This window comes from Protopterus annectens, chromosome 3.part0, assembly GCF_019279795.1.
Source record: "Protopterus annectens isolate FY-2018-M chromosome 3.part0, PAN1.0, whole genome shotgun sequence".
Classification (NCBI taxonomy): Eukaryota; Metazoa; Chordata; order Ceratodontiformes; family Protopteridae; genus Protopterus; species Protopterus annectens.
In genome coordinates this window covers 262,702,917-262,723,188 of record NC_056731.1, presented here as the reverse complement: position 1 = coordinate 262,723,188, position 20,272 = coordinate 262,702,917, and the positions used below count along the sequence as shown (strand labels likewise).

Sequence of the window (20,272 nt, the reverse complement as noted above, 5' to 3'; positions counted from 1 at the left end):
GACTCCTACAGTTCACAAGCTTGATAGCTGGTGGATTATTAGTACTAATAATATCTTTTTACATATAAAAAACATATATGCAGTTGTTCACAACACTGTACTGTCTGGTTAAGTCACCCTGCATCTGATTAAGGGGTGAGCCCCATTGATTAAAGCAGGGAGGTGCTTTACCTGTGCTCTCCTGACACTCTCTAGTGATTCATACAGACCCTGATTTTTAGTTTTTGATATTTGTTATTAGTGGCTTATCTTTTTCCTGACAGTCTGACTCAATAAGCATTAGATTAGACTTTGTTTATTTTTGGAATTTGGCTTTTATACATCACATCTGACCACAGCATATGGGCAACCTATAGTCATGGATCTGAACCAACTACTTCAGGGATTATGTGCTGACAAAGACGATATCCAAATTTTTGGAATCTAACCCACAAATGGATCCACTGTAAATGGAAAATCAGATCCAGTTGATGGTTGCAGTTTGCTGTTTACACTATTAAGTAAAAAGGTTAAAATATTAAGAGCTAACATTTGGCATTCTAGGCTTTTTAAGGCCTACCAACATCAAAACATTACCCCTAGGGGTCTCAGAACAAAATTACAACCATTAGTCAGCAAACCAGATGAGATACTATTGAGGGATTGGAATTTGGCTCAACAAAATGCTTCAATGGCGTTCGTTAATATACTATCCTCTTATTATGATAGAACTATACAGGTTAATATTTGTGATGTACAACAGGTTTGTGAAGACCTAAAAAAATATGAGGATTCATCTAACTTTAGGGAGCTTTTGAGCAGACTGTCTAGGGAACTGACCAGTTTTGAAAATGGTTTAAAAGACAAAAAACTACATAAATTCACTAGGGACATGGACGACGATAAGAGGGGAAAACCTTTTGAATCACAAAAAAGTGTCAGGTTTGCAGAGGGTACCAGAAATCCTACACATACATGTAAGAAGAGACCCAGGTCTATTTTTAAAAAGGGCATATCTTTGAATACAAGCTCTGGAGAGGAATCCTCCACCACAGATACTGAGTCCATTAACATCAGTGACTCACCGGTTTCCAAAAGAGGTCGTAGCTCAGAGCACCCTTTAGGAACAGGAGACACAGGGCGGGACGGAAACACAGAAGTCAGAACTATAGAGGAGCTTTTTCAATCCATTGTCAAATGAATAGTGATTGTTCTAATGTGCACAATATATCTAGCCATGTTTTAACATCCACTGAGGAAGCTTTGTTAAATAAAGGTCTGGGTTTCATACCAGGTTTCTTTGTAGATGAGAGTATTTTTGTTTCAGATATATTAGCCTTTTGCAGAAAAATTAATCCTAAACTATTTTTTGATCAGCAGGAACAGACTCAAAGATCAACTGAATTCAGATTCCTGAAATCCAACTTTAGTCCACCCATGGATAAACATGTGGCCATTTTTCAACATGCTGTCATTAAGGATTTACATCATAGATTAGGATCTTGGCATATCCTCAGACACAATCTGAATAGAATTGAGCAACATGTGCTGATGGATCTTAGGGGGAATACTGATATTACCATTCTTCCAGCAGATAAAGGAGGGGCAATAGTAGTCATGGATTCCAGTTATTACTGGGCAGAGGGAATTAGACAAGTTTCTAACACTCAGCATTATTTAAACATGCCTACTGATCCCACTCCTAATTTTAAAAAGGAAATTGATGCTTTTTTACAATTAGCAGTAGAAGAAGGTATTAGTGACAAAACTAGATCTCAGTTGACAGTTAATGATCCTATCAAACAATATTTGTATTTATTGCCCAAGATCCACAAGTCTTACAATACACCAACAGGAAGACCTATTGTTTCAGGTATGGGCTCACTTACTGAGCCCCTCTTTTTGACGCAATATTTGAAACCATTATTATCCTATGTCAGGGCTAGATTGCAAGACACCACTGTGTTTTTACAGATTGTTTCAGAATGCCAATTAGAATCACACTGGTTGATGTGTACTTTAGATGTTAAATCCTTATATACATGTATCCCACATTGGGCAGGTTTGACTGCATTGGAATATTGGCTCAACAGACTTAACCTCTATGATCCTGGCTTCAACACCTTACTAACATGCATGGCAGAACAGGTTCTTACCAAGAACGTTTTCTATTTTCAAAATCAATGTTGTTGGCAGATTCAGGGTACTGCCATGGGAGCATCATTTGCACCAATATATGCAGATCTGTTTATGGGGTATGTTGAAGAACACATTATTTATAATGAACTTCACAATCTGTATTTGCCTGAGGTGGATATATGGAGACGCTACCTGGACGATTGTTGGCTTGTATGGAGAGGGGGTAGTGAGTATCTCATGCAATTTATAGAATACCTTAATGGTAACATATGGGGTGTTGAATTCACAGCAAACTACAGCCTGCATGAAATTGATTTTTTGGATGTTCATCTACAAAGGGAACCAGATAACACTTTACGTACTACGGTTCACAGGAAATATCCCCAATACAACAGTTTATTACATGCTTCCAGTCTTCACCCTAAGCATATTATCAAAAATATTCCAAAATCACAGTTCATGAGAATAAAGAGAATATGTTCATCACAGGAGGATCTTGCCCATTGTCAAAATGACCTCTCCAATAGATTTTTACAGAGGGGTTATGATAAACACAATATCAATTCAGCCTTAACATGGACTAAAAAGATATCTAGGGACAATCTCCTGACATATAAACCCAAAGTTAGTAATTCTTACCAGGATAAACTCAGGTTGGTTACTACCTTTAGCAGAAATATGGGACAACTCATGGATGTCATTGATCAGCACTGGAATATACTCCAAACCAACATAGGTTCATAGGTTCATAGGTTCATACTAGGCTATCTGCCCGAGGGCATTTACAAGCCTAGCCCATAGTTTTGTGGCTTACACCACCCCTTTAGTATGGGGAACTATACCCATTATTTTGCTGTGCCTCTGTCGAGCAGTGACACTGAGGTAATCCCTGGGGTATATCTGCAATCTCCCATCCATTGGTCAAGATTTCTCTTGAACAAGGCCAGCGAGGTGCTCTGCCTCACATATACCGGGATTTTGTTCCACAGCATAGGGAGTCTTTGGGTGATGAATCTATCCCTCCAGCATGTCCTGTTAATAGCCGTGTCGAGGTTTAAGTCTCCCGCCCTTGTGGCTCTGACGGATCTAGATTTTTTGAGGTGAAGCATATTCATCAAATCTGGGTTTGACATGGCCTTGTATGTTAGGCAAAGGTCACCTCTGAGCAAGCGGTAGGCGACTGAGTAGAGCTGGAGTTCTTTCAGTCGGGCAGCATAGGACAGATGTTTGAGACCCTTTATCCTTTTGGTGAGGAACTTTTGTGGCCTCTCCAGCTGCTGCAAGTGTCGGGTCAGATACATTCTGAATGGGGCATTGTACTCAATCATTGGTCTGATGAGTGATGAGTATAGGGAGACTATGACCTCCCTTGATCTAGATGAGAATCCCTTCATGATAAGGTGGGCAATGTAGAAGGTCTTCCTAACTACTTTAGCTACATGGGTGTCGAATGACAGACTACTATCAACCTGGGTCCCCAGGTCCCTGATAACTTCTTCTGTGCTCAGTGGATTGCCACCTATTTGGTAGCTAGGGTAACCTTGTTTTTCCCGAAGGGTATGACTATGCATTTTTTGGCATTTAACTTTTGGCCATGGCTCTGGCACCAGTTATCCGCTTCTGTGAGACCCTTCTGAAGGATATCTGTGTCAGATGTGTTTTCTACTATGGCCCAGTTTGCAGTCATCTGCAAACTTTGTCAGCCATAACCCTCTTGTGTTTGCTTGTACTTCGGAAAAGTAGATGCCAAACAAGAGTGGGCCCAGGACTGAGCCCTGTGGTACACCACTTGTGACAGGCTTTGAGTCTGACATGGCGCCAGCAACTCTGACCCTGTGGGTTCTGTCACTCAGCCAGTTTGCAACCCATCTTGTGATGTATGGGTTAACATTTAAGCTGATGAGTTTTCAATGATACCCGAGTGGGGTATTGTATCGAAGGCCTTTGCCAGATCGAGGTAGGCTGTATGGACTGCCTTTCCCTCATCAATGGCTTTGGTGACTGTTTCAAAAGTCAACCAAGTTTAGAAGGCATGATCTGCCTTTGACAAAGTCAAACTGGGATGGATCCAAAGTCTGCAAATTCCCTATGTCTTTATTTATGAGGTCCATTATGATCCTCTCCATGGCTTTGCAGATAAGGCTTGTCAAGCTAATGGGCGGTAATTTCCAGGGTCGGTGGAGGCACTGCCTTTGTGAAGTGGGACCACAGTTGCAGTGCGCCACTCCTGGGTGCGTATCCAGAGGTAAGACTATGATTAAACAGCTGTCCTAGCTGTGGGTTTAATTCCTCGTTGAGTTCGTGGAGCACACAGCCAGGGACACCATCAGGTCCCATGGATGCTGTGTTTTTGCTTTGGAGAGAGCAGTTCTCACTTGGGCGTTGGAGATGTTTGGGGGCTGCAATCGCTTGGTATAGATATCTCTCCTTTGGGGAGGGGAGAAGTTTGCACTGAACCTGTCAGCCAGTATGTTGGCAATGTCTGTAGGATCAGTAATCTTCACATCATTTTGAACTAGTTCTGAGCATATCTGGGACGTTCCTCCCAGGTTTCTAACATAGCTAAAGAAGGCCTTATGATTGTCTTTTGAGTCTTTAGCTATTTTTCTCTCAAAATTTGCTTTGGATGATTTTATGAGAGCTCTTAGTTTTTTACTTATAGTGATCAAGGGTGTCTTACCTTTTAAGGATTTTGCTCTGTCTTGTAGTAGCTTCCTCCTTTTGTTGTAGAGTTTGTTTATGGCTGGGGTCCACCAGACTGGACGCTTGCCTTTGGTACAAAGGGTCTTTGTTTTGCTTGGGATTGCCTTATCCATGCAGTCCTGCAGGTGCTGGTAGAAGGCATTTGTAAGTGATTCAGCGGCTTGAGTACTGTTTTCCATGGCTCGGGGCCTTAAAGGAGACCACACTAGTCTTTAGAAGTGTGAAGTCGGCTTTCGAGAAGTTCTTTACTGTGGTCTTTTTTATTTCAGGTGGGGGTGGGATGAGGACCTCCAGCGAGATTAGTTTGTGATCTGATCTCACCAGTGAGGGGTATACTTCCAGTGTTGAGCATTGTGCTCCCATGTTCGTGATGATGAGATCAAGTATGTTTTCTCCTCTTGTGGGGATGGTGACTAATTGTTCCATGGCATTTGAGCTTATGAATTCCAGGAACTTTTGGGCTAGGGTGTTTGGGCTTGAGTAGTGTTCCCAGTCTATATTAGGGTAATTGAAGTCACCTAGTATGATGGTGTTTGGTGATACATTTATCCCCTCTAGTGTTTTCAGGAAGGCCATGTGAGGTTCCTGAGTTTGTGAGGGTGGCCTGTAACATGCTACAATTTGCAGAGCAGTCTTGCCTATGGTTAATTGCACCTGGATGGTCTCTGATGCATCGTGCGTTGCCACACGGTTGGATGACTGGTTAGGGGATAGATGCCTTTTCTCTTATCGTAAAGGCAAAACTCTTGGGTCCTATTTCTCTCACTATAAAAAAATCACATATCATGATACTCAATTTCAACAAACTACATTATTAGGGGAGAAACTGGTCGGATGTTACCCTTGTGGTCATTGTTCTTTTTGCCAATGTATTTTTAAGACCAAAAATTTTACTAGTAAAAATTCGGGACAACTGTATAATATCAATTGTTTTGCCAATTGTGGTACGGATTGGGTAATATATCTGGCCACATGCTCATGCCAAGCCTTCTGTATAGGACAAGCCTCCAGACAATTTAGAATCCACATGTCTGAACATTTAGGGGACATCAGGAATGCCAGAACCACTAATGCCTTATATAGACCCTGTCGGATCCACAAAACAGTCAAATTTACCTTCACTGTTATTGACAAAATTTCAGGAAACAGATTTTTCAAAACTGGATGGCACAATTTACTAAACAATAAAGAAAAGAGATGGATTGTTAAACTAGGTGGTCTTTTTCCTCTGGGTCTAAATGACAAATTATAACATCTCTTCTCTGTTTTATGCACAATACACTCTTTATAATGTATATTCTGAATATGTTTGATTTTTAACATTTGATTAGTTGTTTTTTCAAAATGTCTTTATTTTTTTATTTTTTCTCACAACCTTTGTTAAAGGAAGTGATGTCAGGACTGCTTTGCTGGATTGACTATAAATAACAGCATCTATCATGGTACTATTGCTTAACCACTGATGAAAGCATTTTGCTGAACCCGATCTGGTTTTCAGTAAATTTCCTTGCTTCTGCCTTCCGGGTGCTGATCTCCTTTTTTTGTACTATATCATGTTTGTTTGGTCCGCACATCAGCCATACTTGCTAGCCTGGACTTCCTACTGTATTTTAGCACCTTTAATCTGGTCAAAAAATAGCATCACACACCACACATATAAGTGAAAAAACGCAATGAAGCCCTTCACTTTGCGTCTTCTCTGTTTATGCAGAGTTTGGCTTTGTGCCCCAGTGCAGAATGACAGTGAATGGCTCTGCAGTGGTGTGGTTACCTCTGCGCAGTGCTGCTTAAACATACGGTGCTAAGGTAACACACAGTGATAGTAGAATAAAGAATTATTTCATTGGATTAGAAATACATATTTAAAACTATTAGATACACCTGGATTCGAACCCCTGTCATCTTAGCTCAAAATCTCTCAATGCATTTAACCTGCTGCTACAGAGTCAGCTAAGCAGAAAGTGTATTTCTGACACTTAGTACTATCCACTATGCTGACTGCTGTGCATCTCTGCTTAATGTGTTTGAGCAAAGTTAAGCAAATCAATACAACTGCCATAATGTTATCAGTGGCACAGAGGCTTGTGTTTGCTCATCACTTAACTATGTACAAATGGGAAAGCAGTATAAATACTTTTTGAAGGTTAAACAATTTATAACACATTTCCCATATAAACTATTTGTGAACACCATATTATCTGTTAGCTGTGCCTACCATAACATGTGTGGATAAGTACTTCTCAAGTTCAAATAGGAGTCCTTAAATGAACATTTCACATTGAAAAAGACTTTGCCATCAGTTGCGCAAACCAGCTGCTTGGTGGTGCACTATGGGAAGTGCAAACTAGCATTAATTACTGATGTTTACTGTTCATTTAGTTTTCATCCCATAAAAGTGCAGGTAAACACACAAACAAATGGAAGGCACTTTTTAAGGAAAGAACACATATTTACACTGTAGCCATATTATCTGCACCCATGCACTTAAAAGTTGGTCTCTCAGTACTTGTTTCCAGATATAACAACTACACTACAGAAATTAATAAAAAAAATGCTTTCTTATATACCACATACATCTTTTAACTGACAATACACATTCATATTTTCTAATACTTGTAATATGGACAGCTGTTTCCATATAGTTTGTAAAGCTGTCTTTTTAAGGTATACCTCCACACTGGAAACACAAGAGCAAATGCTACACTTTGCACACTCATCAATCCGGTAACATGCAGATCTTTAATATCTTGACAGTTATACATGGCTAGTCATCCATTTCATACAGGTCTCTCAACATCTTCTCTCAAACAATGATGTCATCCACTGTAAATTGCCCTGCAGCATTGTAAAAGTCAGAGTTGTGCCATTGCGCTTTTATTAAGTATTGAGTTCTTTAGCTGGTGTATCTAGTAAGGTAGGGGTTCTAATCTCACTGCAGTCAACTGGTTGTGTGTGTGTGTGTGTGTGTGTGTGTGTGTGTGTGTGTGTGTGTGTGTGTGTGTGTGTGTGTGTGTCTGTCTGGCTAGTCAGAAGAGCATAACTGTGTATCCTGCAGTCATCAGGAAACATTCCCATGGATTACCAATCTTTTGACATTTGTACATTCCTACACATCCATTTAATTCATGCCTCAGAACATCCTTTCTCAAACATCCATTGATGATGGCATCCTCTATAAACTGTCTTGCAGCATTGTAAAAGTCAAGCTTGTGCCAGGGCACTTGCATTAAGTACTAAGTTCTCTAGCTGGTGTGCCTAGTTAGGCAGGGGTTCTGCTCTCATTGCACTCAGCTGGTGTGTGTGTGTGTGTGTGTGTGTGTGTGTGTGTGTTCATTCAGTAGGCTGATATTCAGCAGACCATTTTACACCTACATGTGTGAGACTGTTACCATCCTCTTCTCATCAGACATTGCTGATGTCATCACTTATAAAGTGTTGTCCAACGCTGTCCAAGTCAGACTTGTGCTATCACGCTTGCATTAAATACTGAGTTCTGGTGTACTACAGTAGGGGTTCTGTTCTCACTGCAGTCAAGTGATGTGTGTGTGTGTGTGTGTGTGTGTGTGTGTGTGTGTGTGTGTGTGTGTGTGTGTGTGTGTGTGTGTTCAGTTGGTTGGCATTCAAGAGAGGTGGGACACTGCTGTTACCATCTTTTTCACAACAGACTCTGCTGATGTCATCAGCTATAAACTATTCACCAATACTATAAAAGACAGAATTGTGCTGTGGTGCTTGTATTAAGTACTGTGCTCAGTAAATAGTTGGATATGGGTTTTATTCTTAGTACAGTCAACTGTGTGTGCATTCAACAATCACTATGGTGACAGTTTTAGAACAGTATGTGAGCTCACAGCTACGTCCAAACTTCCTTCAAACATCTTGTAGCTTACAATGATTATTTAATCCTGTGTAACATATACTCTGACAGTATTCAAGACAAACCTGGTTTGTGGCAGTAACTAGCTACTTTAACTACACATATAGCAGTTCTAATCCAACAGCAGGCAACTTACACATCTATACATACAATTTATTTTGAGACAGTTTTACAGAGGGATGTGACTGCACATTCATGCAATATGCTCCTCACAACATGTTCTCCTCAGTATACAATGATGCTGTCATACTCCAAAAGTGCAATGTAACAGTGTTAGTTAGACATATGTGGTGTTGCTACTGTAATATTGCATGGCATTCATATGCTGTGCCTACACAGGTATAATGCTCAAATCAGGTCCAGTCTACTGCTGTGTGTTTGATTGATGGTACATTTTATGGTCATTGTATGATCTTTGAAATAGATCTTCATTTCACTACCACTTGGATACCTTCCACTTAGCCCCATGCATCCTCCTATTTCCTCTGGCCACATGGCAGTCTTCCTGCAGAGGAATGAGGGATGTCCTCATGTCAAATATGCATACACACATCATGAAGCAGAGTCCTTCTATGAGCTTCTGCAAGCCATCTTCAAATCACTGAATGGGTGCTTGCTAATTCTGCTATGGTGTGGTGCACATGACCCATATGGACGGTGGCAGGATGTAATGCAATCCAACAATCATACACATGCTCACAGTAGTCTTACTATCTTCAATAATATAGGGATTTATATTTACATTGTATAATAATGGCTAGGATTTCATGTGATGGCCATTAGCCTAATAATGTCCTATGTCACTATGAACAGTTGACATGTCAATGTTGCTGTCACTGATGTGCTATATTGAGGTGCAGATGTAAAGTATGGCTACAAGAAGGTATTACCGTCTTCAGGCTACATTGTGTCTGCTATGTCTGTTAGATGTCCTCAAGAAGGCCAACAAGGCATGCATGATGACAACACTATCATCCTGTGTAGCTTGACCTAGCCAAGGCATTTGACACAAATCGACACTGAGGTATTACTGAAACACTGTCACAAGTGGCCATAAACACCTATATCACTGAGTGGGTAGACCACTGGACCACACATGTAACAGATAAATATGTTGAAGTGTGTGAAGTGACCTATATCTGTAGTCCAGTGATCAGGTCTGTACCTCAGGGCTCTGTGCTAGGCCCTTTCCTGTTCATTATTTAAGTCTCAGATGTCAAGAATGACTTGCACATCCTTTGTCCAAACAGCTTTGTGGAGGACTGCAGATTGTGGACAATCTTTGAATCCAAGTGTGTTATTAGTATAATACAGACACTATCAAAAAACACAAAGGATTGTTGTCACAGCCAAATAGACACAGTAGATGAACAAAATGCATGGAGGGAATAGTTACATTATAAAATCAAATACACAGCCTAATTATAATATAGACAGCACACTCCTATGAGCAGACCAAGTGCTATGTGATCTGTGTACTCAGGTAGATAATATGTAGAATGTCCACCAGCATGTGCCTATAGTGCTGACTACTCCCTTGTATGTAACACAACTTCTAAGTATGCGCAAGACATCCACATCAAAGGCCATTATACTTCCATAGTTCACAGCCTTCATCATATCAGTATCTGAGTACAATGCACCCTTTTTCATGTACCTCCCTACACATACACATCTTTCAGTGGTGCATTACTCAAGTGTACCACATTTGCCACAGTGAGTGCTCACGCATCTTATTAGCCATACCTAAGTATAATTTTTGTTGCTTAAACATTAGTGTTTGATGATGAGGAAACCTCATCAATGTGTTATACAAGATGCATATGTGATATGTGTTGTTATGATGCATATAGTACATACATAGCTGATTGATAACATTGATGGCATGGGTTACATTCCTGACAGTGTGGATTTTGCCATATATATATATATATATATATATATATATATATATATATATATATATATATATATATATATATATATATATATATATATATATGCCATGCATACATGTCACCTAGCTAGGATTGCTCATAATCTCACATACAGGTATAACAGTATCTCTCCTAAAACCTCTGCACATAGGTTCATAGGTTCATACTAGGCTATCTGCCCTAGGGCATTTATAAGCCTAGCCAGAGTGTATGTGGCTTACACCACCCCTTAGGATGGGAATACTACGCCCTTTTAGGGTTTAGTTTACTATGCCTCTGTCTAGTAGTGACACAGAGATGACCCCCGGGGTAAACCTATGATCTCCCATCCACTCGTCGAGATTTCTCTTGAATAGAGTCAGTGAGGGGCTCTGCCTAACATGGACTGGGATACTGTTCCAGAGTGTAGGGAGCCTCTGGGTTATGAATCTGTCCCTCCAGCACGTTCTATTTATTTCTGTGTTGAGGTTTAAGTCACTTGTTCTCGTGGCTCTGATGGATTTGGATTTTCTGAAGTGGAGCATGTCCATTAATTCAGGATTGGACATGGCCTTGTACGTCAGGCACAGATCACCTCTGAGTAGGCGGTATGCAACTGAATGGAGCTGGAGTTTTTTCAGTCGGGCAGCATATGACATATGTTTAAGACCCTTTATCCTCTTGGTGAGGAACTTTTGGGGTCTTTCCAACTGCTGCAGGTGTCGGGTGAGATACATCCCAAATGGGGCATTGTACTCATTCATTGGCCTGATAAGAGAAGAGTACAGGGGCACAATGACCTCTCTTGATCTAGATGTGAAACCCTTCATGATAAGGTGGGCAATATAGAAGGTCTTCCTAACCACTTTGGCAATGTGAGTGTCAAATGAGAGGTTACTGTCAACCTGGGTCCCTAGGTCCCTGATTACCTCTTCCGTACTTAATGGATTACCGCCTATGTGGTAATTTGTCAGTACCTTGTTTTTCCCAAAGGGTATGACTATACATTTTTTGGTGTTCAGCTTAAGGCCAGGGCTCTGGCACCAATTATCTGTTTCTGTGAGGCCTCTCTGAAGGATGTTTGTGTCCGCTGGAGTATCAATTATGGCGCCCAGTTTGCAGTCATCTGCGAACTTTGTCAGCCACAATCCTCCTATGTTTGCCTGTACCTCGGAAAAATATATTCCGAACAAGAGGGGTCCCAGGACTGAGCCCTGTGGGACACCGCTTGTGACTGACTTAGAGTCTGACATAGCTCCAGCAACTCTGACCCTGTGGGTTCTGTCCTTGAGCCAGTTTGCAACCCATCTTGTGACATATGGGTTTACATTTAAGCTGGTGAGTTTGTCTATGATGCCCGAGTGGGGTATTGCGTCAAAGGCTTTTGCAAGGTCAAGGTAGGCTGTGTGAACTGCCTTGCCCTCATCAATGGCCTTAGTGACTGTTTCAAAAAAGTCGACCAAGTTCAAAAGGCAGGATCTGCCCTTGACAAAGCCAAATTGGGTAGGATCCAATGTCTGTAGGTCCCCAATGTCTTTGTTTATGAGTTCCATAATGATCCTCTCCATAGCTTTGCAGACCAGGCTCGTCAAGCTTATGGGGCGGTAATTTCCAGGGTCCGTAGAAGCACCGCCTTTGTGAAGTGGGACCACTGTTGCCGTATGCCACTCTTTGGGTACGTATCCTGTAGTAAGTCTAAGATTAAACAGCAGCCTTATGTGTGGGTTTAGTTCCTCTTGGAGTTCATGTAGCACACAGCCTAGGACACCATCCGGTCCCATTGATGCTGTGTTTTTAGCTTTAGAGAGGGCGGCTCTCACCTGGGCATCTGAGATGTTATGGAGGCTACACTCTGCTGGGATAGTTATTTCTCCTTTTGGGGAGAAATTTGCACTGAACCTGTCTGCCAGAATGTTGGCAATGTCAGTGGGTTCAGTGTATTTTGTGTCATTTTGGACTAACTCTGAGCATATCTGGGAGTTTCCACCCATGTTTCTAACATAGCTAAAGAAGGCCTTGTGATTGTCTTTTGCGATTTTTCTCTCAAAGTTGGCCTTGAATGATTTTATGAGTGATCGTAGTTTTTTGCTAGTACTGATCAAAGATGCCTTCCCTTTTAGGGATTTTGCTCTGTCATGTAGTAGCTTCCTCCTCCTGTTGTAAAGTTTGTTTATGGCTGGGGTCCACCAGACTGGGTGCCTGCCTTTGGGGGAATGGGTCTTGGTTTAATTTGGGATTGCATGATCCATGCATTCTTGAAGGTGCCCATAGAAGGCATTTGCAAAAGATTCAGCAGTGTGGGTTGTGGTTTCCACTGGCCCAGGGGCCTTGAAAGATACCACTTCAGTCTTAAGAAGTGTGAAGTTTGCTTTTGAGAAGTTCTTCACTGTGGTCTTTTGTGCAGGGGGTGGGGGCGGGATGTGGATTTCCAGTGAGATTAATTTATGGTCTGATCTTACCAAAGAGGGATGCACTTCCGGTGTGGAGCATTTTGTCCCCATGTTTGTGATGATCAGGTCTAGTATATTGTCTCCTTTTGTGGGAATGGTGACTAGTTGTTCCATTGCATTTGAGTTTATGAATTCTAGGAACCTTTGGGCTAGGGTGTTGGGGCTTGAGTAATGTTCCCAGTCTATGTTTGGGTAGTTGAAATCTCCCAAAATGATGGTATTTGGAGAGACATTCATACTCTCCAGTGTCTTCAGGAAGGCTGTGTGGGGTTCCTGAGTTTGAGAGGGTGGTCTGTGGCATGCTACAAACTGTAAGGCAGTTTTGCCTATGGTTAGTTGCACCTGGATAGTCTCCGATGCTTCGTGCGTTGCCACTAACCTGGAGGTGTGGGTATCTTTGATGAAAATGGATACTCCCCCTCCTTTTGTGGTTCGGTCCAAGTTTTGGGGCCGGAAAGCATGATATGAGGTAAAACCTGATAGTGCTGGGGTGCTCTCAGAAGCCTTGAACCAGGTTTCATTCACTGCACAGACATCGATGTACTCCATACTGAGGAGGGCTTCGAGGGCATGCATCTTGAGGTTTAGACTTCTGGCATTGTGCAGCATTATCCTTAGTTTTTTTCCACTTGTGTTTTCTAGGGAGGTAGGTTTGTCATTTGAGCCTTGCCTAAAAAAGGCACTATGGGGGTGGCAAGAGCCTTGGCCAATATCCGGAAGCCCAGGGGTGACAGGTGCAAGCCATCCCTTGCGAAGCAGCGTGGCTTGTCAAGCATGTCATCCCAAGCAGACAGACACTGGATCCCCTTAGAATGACACCAGTAATTAAGCCAATTATTAAAACTGATCATTTTGTCTTTGTACTGTGGCATCATTCTTGGTGAGGGTAAGATGCTGCTCAGGGTCAGGGTCATACCGGCCTGGGCTACATAATCAGAGAGCTCCTCTATATCTCTTTTCATGTAGTCCAGGGAGGTACATCTCAGGTCGTTCACACCGGCATGTACAATGACTGAGTCATATTTGTACTTGCTGTGGAGTGACCTGAGTGCTTGTGTTATGTGGCGGATTCTAGCTCCCGACAGGCAGCTTACTGTGACCCTCTCCTTGTTCAGTCTGGTGAGCAGGACGTCAGTGTGCCTGACTGTGGAGTCACCTATTACAAGTGTGTCTGGCATGTTGTTTGGCCTTAAGGGCTGTGACTGTTTAGCACACTGACTTTGTGAACAATGTGTTGCATGTGCTATGTCTTGAGGTGGTGGTTGCTTGGGTGTCTGCTTTGGAGGCCTCTGTTGTTTTGGTAGATTTTTAATCAGCGCCTCCGAGTATGTTTTTGTGTGTTTGTGTTTGGTTTGCAGTTGTGATAGTTCTATGTGAGACTGGGTTTGTGGTGTGCGTGGTTACCTTCTCCTCCTGACTGGTCTTGCCAGTCCTGAATTGAGAGAGCTCAGCCTCCAGTTTGGCTATATAGTTGCATCTCTCGCATATATTTGTATTTGTTGGGAGGAGGAGAGGGTTGTCTGTGTACATGAGGCAATTGTAACATTGCCTCAAGATTCACAGATTCACCAGCTGAACAGGAGAGGATGCCAGCAACTGACCCTTCGACATGCTAGAAATAGTGAAAAAGATTGCTGTGTAACTGAGTGAGAAAGGACCTATAGGGAAATGGGTACTCAACAGAATTTAGGTGAATGAAGTACTTTCATTTGTTTAAGAGTGCTTTACCTGTATACAAATGCTTTAGGAGCAAGTGCTGAGCTTTTCAGATAGAGTATAGGCTGTTTAGATTGCAAGTAGAACAGTTCTAAGGGAAAAATTGAAGAGCAGACTTGGCGGAGCCAGAAAAAGTTTAACCTTGTTTAACCAGTGCTGCGCTATGCGCACGACCGCGCAAAGCCGTGCAAATGCGGATTTTAAGCAGTGAACTACAAAAGAGCTAGGAATGGTCCCAAACAGGCAATTACTAACAGCTTCTTGTGCTGAGGTTACTTCCCCCAAGGACAGGTAGGCTGCTCAAGGCTCCCCACTCCCACTGGTGAGCAAAGAAACTTACTTCTATCCAAGTAAGGTAATGGACAACACAGGAACTACACCACAGCCCAGAATACAGCAATGCCTGTATACTGGTCTAAACTAGTCGAGAAAGGCGGGAAAACAAGGAATATTTTTTTTTGTTTTTTTTGCAGAAATACACAGAAAATGCAGAGACAGTGATAAATTAGTTACACAGGCTAGCACACTTTAGTGGGCAGCCTCCACAGTTCAATTAAACAAACAAACAAGCAAACTTTCGACTAAATTCGACTAAATGTAACTTTAAGTACAGATTTTAAAATAAATGCAGTAATCAGTAAAAAAACAGTTCAGGCTAGTTCAAATTAAGCAGCAGAAGCTATTTTCAGTGAAAAAAAGCAAAGATACTTAAATCCAGAAGGTAGTCGCTTTTTCGAGTTCCTTGCTGCTAGGACCACTCTGTAAACCCACGTGGAGCTTGTCTGAGCAGTATAGCCAGAAAAAAAGCCCAGAGGCAGATTTTAAGCAGTGAACTACAAAAGATGTTAAATTTTGAGGAAGGTGTGCTTGATTCCCCTCATAGATTGCTGACAAATCATGACAGTTGTCCAAGTATGTTCTTGCAGCACCATCTATGATCACTCACAATCGCGTATCAAAAACATGGGATCAATGGTGGTATTATTCTGATATTGTCCATGATTGTGTGTGCTTCTGTCTACTGTTGTCCATGTGCCTTTTAATGTATATCCCACTTGGTTGAGACCTATGCTGACATTACATTCATATTCAGGCAACTCATTTTGCACAGCTTCACAATATGCACCTAACCCCTATTGTATATACCATTCCTGATATATGTCCTCTACATTGTTCATGTCAGGATGCTTATAACGTAAAGAATTCTCTCCATTGGTATGTCAACTTGTGTGACACTCACGCAAGAGATGTGTGATTAGTGTTTATGCTACAACTGCCTTCATTGACATGCTCTAATTTGCTGTACATTACCATGTTTCACTTGTCCTCTTCCCGTGTTCATTCATACTATTAATCTACATGTCCCTTTTCAATACACACACTTCCCCTGACTATTTATTTATTATGCAGTTTATGTACCCTTGCTGATCTTTACAAAACTTTTATTCATTAAGCCTGAAACAGGTTTCCACACTACTCTGCACTGTATACACTTTCATGTAATGTGTTGAAACTATAAATTGTGTTATTAAAAACCCTGGAAGTCATTGTGGCTTTCCGCGCAATCCAGCAGACCTAGTTTTCCCATAAGTTCATAGGTTAATAGGTTCATTGTCCATGTGTGCAGGCGTTTGTGTTGCTTTACGTGGTTTTCTGGCCAGCAACACTGTTGCTGGCCATGAAGCTGTTTGTTTATGTTTCTACATGGTGTGCAGCATGCATATGTAATTAGCGCTGCTGCTCTCCTCACAGACATGTAAACTCTGTGTAGGCTTTGTGCTAAGCCTACACGGAGTTTATTGATTCCCCAGGATAAGTCGTGTATGTATTTTTTTTCCTGTGTTTTTTTTGCTTCTAACACAGAATCATTCCTTCTGTACCCTGTCTGCTTATGTTTAACTTTGTTCTTTCTGTCTGATCACATTCAAACAACACCTAAGCATAAGCAATATAGCTGGCTTTAGGCATAGGCCAACTAAGCGCCACCTAGGGAGCCACTTGAGCAGGGGTGCTTTTCCAATAATCTGGATGGTGTGGGTAGATCAGGATAGGGGAACAAGGTGGTGTTGGGGGGAACTGTGGAAACCTTTTGTCTAGAGCACCAGTTGACAAAAGGCCAGTCTTGATAAGGAAGAGCATACCCACCACTAACACTGCCTTCTTATTTATCAATTTTATTTTTGTTTATGCAGCTTTTGCTGTCACAGAATTTAAGACAGAAAATCCTGAATGGAGATGTACTGTTGTATGCTGTCAAGCGCAGTGCATTTCTTAAGTGGAAGACTAACCTTTTCTTGTCTGTTTGCTTAAAGACCTAGCATTTATTTATTACATTTGTTTCATCTTTAGAAGTTCTAAGCTCCAAGAATGCTTCATATGCAGCTTTCAACAGCTGCTGGCTTTCGTTTCCCATGTATGTTGTGTCAGCTGACATTCAAGAAATAGTTAACGCAAAATAAAATCAAGTCATTCAGCCTGTCCAGGTTCAAATCAATGTAATGAATATTTCCAAATTCAGAAGACTATATTTGTCATATGTCTCCTGGTCTGATTGCTGTGGTAGTTTTCTGCCTTATTGTCCCAGATTTTTAACATATCCATCTTATCAACACACGTCACAAATTATGGAGCAAAACAGTAAATATTCTGTCAGTGAAGGAACTTCAAAGGGTGCCTAAAAACAACTCTGTGTTTTGTCCTTATGCAAAGGATGCTTTATTGCCCTACATAGTATCACACAAAGAGAGTGCAATTGCAGATAATTAGTAAGATATGGCCTTAAAGACTCAAGAGCTTAAGATTTTGTCTGATATTAAATGTTCTCAGTTATAAGAAAATATTAAGGCTGTCTAAAATTAACAGAAAATGCATTTCTAAAGCATGACTTTTACATAGAGAAAAACAAATAATTTATGAATATCTGTCACAACCCTTTCATGTAATTGGAAGGAATGTTTTCATTTCCTGTTTTTTTTTTTTTTTTTTTGGATGACCAGGTAATCACACAGACTTCACAAGATGTGTTTTGTATTTAAGGAAGATTTTTTTTTATTTATTTTGATTTCATTGCTGGTCACTACAACCACATGCATCACAAGCAGTTCATTTTAAATTTCACAATAGTTGATAACAGTGTGAACCTTATATACAGTTAGCAACAGACAACACAGATATTCATCTGAGTAAGTCAGTGCTCCACTGCCTACGGATCAGTGTCTGACACATCGAAGATTTATTCCACGGTCTTAGTTTAAATATTGCACAATAGAAAATCGGGTACAAGTTACACTCAGCATGTATTGTTGCCTTAGTCAAAGAAGCCAGGTGCAGCAATGTCATTTTCACCTGTGTTTCCCATCGTAAGTTGAAAGTCACCAGATCCGTTTAACACAACAGCCACGATAATAGTAAATCACAACATTTAGCTAATGCTTTTGTCCTGATAATGAGCAATCATAAGTTCACAATATATAGACAGTGTAAACAATACATTGACAATATTTAGATAGTTAAAACAAATAAGTGATAAATGTATTGTCTGTTAATTTGTTGATTAAATGCCTGTCGTACATCATTCGCTTTAACTTAGCTTACGTGTCCTGAAGTATTGAACATGTCTGATCTTGTTGTTTATTGTTTTTTAGAGTCTGAGTCTGAAGGTGAGGACAGCTAAGTGTTTCAACAAAGCACAATCTCCAGGCCACAGCAGTACTCGCTCCTGGACTGTGTGCCACTCAGGCAGAAGAAGCTTTACACTACTTCAGTGTCAAAAAGAGAAAACTTTAGACTAGCTTTCCCTCGATGTATAGGAATACATATTTTTTCATTGAGACCTGAGGTAACAACTGTTTTCTCTGGGACTCTACCTCTGTGGCTCATTTACCTTATCCTAATGAAAGCCATTGAAAAAAAGGAGCCATGCAAGAGAAAAGATATACACAAGGACTCCTTTTGTATTAGCAGTCTTTCAGGTACTAAGTGAATTGTCACCTAAATGTCTATTATAGATTTGTTTATAAATTAATTTTATTTTATTTGGAGTTGTCTGTGTTTGTAGCAATATATTTACTTATATTTGTGATTTTAAACTACCCACATTTTTGAATACATAAATTTTATATCTTAGATAACTGCGTCTTTAGTAGGCATATCTGTACTTATATTTCCTTTTGCATATCTCCACTTTTGAGACTTCCTGTTTTCCCTGCATTTCCTTCTCGGAATGAATTGCAATATGTAATTTTAGTGAGCTGAGATATCTTATTTTACAGCGATAAGCATTGTGCATATTCCACATGGTGTCTTATAAGAATGTATACTTACTGGTTTGTAGTCCATTGATATTTAGGTTGAAAGCAAGGTGGTGGATGTATTCTTTCTGTAAGTTTTCTGAATGCATCTTGTTTTTGTGTTACTACAGGATGATTTTGTCATTTGTAGGTCTGCATTATAATCAATATTGTAAAAGATTTATTGTAAAATCAGAGGTGAAAATCTATTTCATGTGATAGTTAAATAATGTTGGCACTCCTTGCAAAGAGGATGATAAAGTAAAACTGTGATAAACATTGCCAAGGCCAAGTTATTTCAGATTACAACCTTGCATGAACAATGTCCAGCCTTGAATAAAAGGGCATTAAAAGTGAAACTAATAGACTTTGATATATAGCTTGTCTGACACTACTGTTGTAGTTTTTAAGGCACATGTTCTTAAAACAAAAATTGTCAAGTTTTGAATATAAATTAGATATACCAGTCACATTTATGGACATTTTGTTTATCTCAGTGCCTTACTGCTGCTCTGAAGTATTTCTACTAAGAAAACAAGTTGCTCTCCCTCTGTGGTTCTCATATGTCCACAATGTGATTCTTTAAATCTCATATATTGTCCATCACTGAATCTTCATAAGAACAAGTGAAGCAACTTGTATGGAGAGCATTGAGCAACCATTATCTGAGTACATGGCATAAAAATTTTCAAAAAGCATGTGAATAAAATAATAATTCATTGTCAAACTTCTTGGTCTTTCATCAGTTGGTAAGGAATCGCATTCTCAACTTGTAACTGCAATAAGCCCCAGTTTACTTGTCTAAACTGTATTTCTCTTGTACTTATCTCGGTTTCATTTAATAAAATTTCATGTAAGAATTCTATACCTTTGTTATACATTTTAGTTGCACAGGGTTATGCTTGTTAAGCTGTGTTTCAAATCTATCTATATGTCTGTCCATCTATATTTATGTATGGGTTCTATGTATTCCATTGAAGTTTAATTTTTCATTGAAACAGAAATGGACTGTCACAACCCAACGATTCCTATTTCATCAAAGAGAGAGAGAGTGTGTGTATACGTGTGTGTGTCTGTGTGTGTGTGTGTGTGTGTGTGTGTGTGTGTGTGTGTGTGTGTGTGTGTGTGTGTGTGTGTGTGTGTTACAGTGAGATTTGCAAACTGTGGAGTTAAGGAAGTTTCTACTTAACCAGACTGTTGTGC

At 40.5% G+C, this 20,272-nt stretch overlaps 1 protein-coding gene across 3 annotated transcripts in view; it reads left to right on the top strand.

The window, feature by feature from the left end:
- The window catches only part of BZW2 (basic leucine zipper and W2 domains 2), a 1,069,944-nt gene extending 1,050,010 nt beyond the window's left edge, over window positions 1-19,934 (top strand). For all 3 annotated transcript variants that reach the window (XM_044064746.1, XM_044064744.1, XM_044064745.1), the window contains one exon: window positions 18,425-19,934. In XM_044064746.1, the coding sequence (XP_043920681.1) occupies window positions 18,425-18,453 (29 nt within the window). In that variant the 3' untranslated portion in view covers window positions 18,454-19,934. The remainder of the gene's footprint in view (window positions 1-18,424) is intronic.
- Window positions 19,935-20,272: the final 338 nt, after the last annotated feature.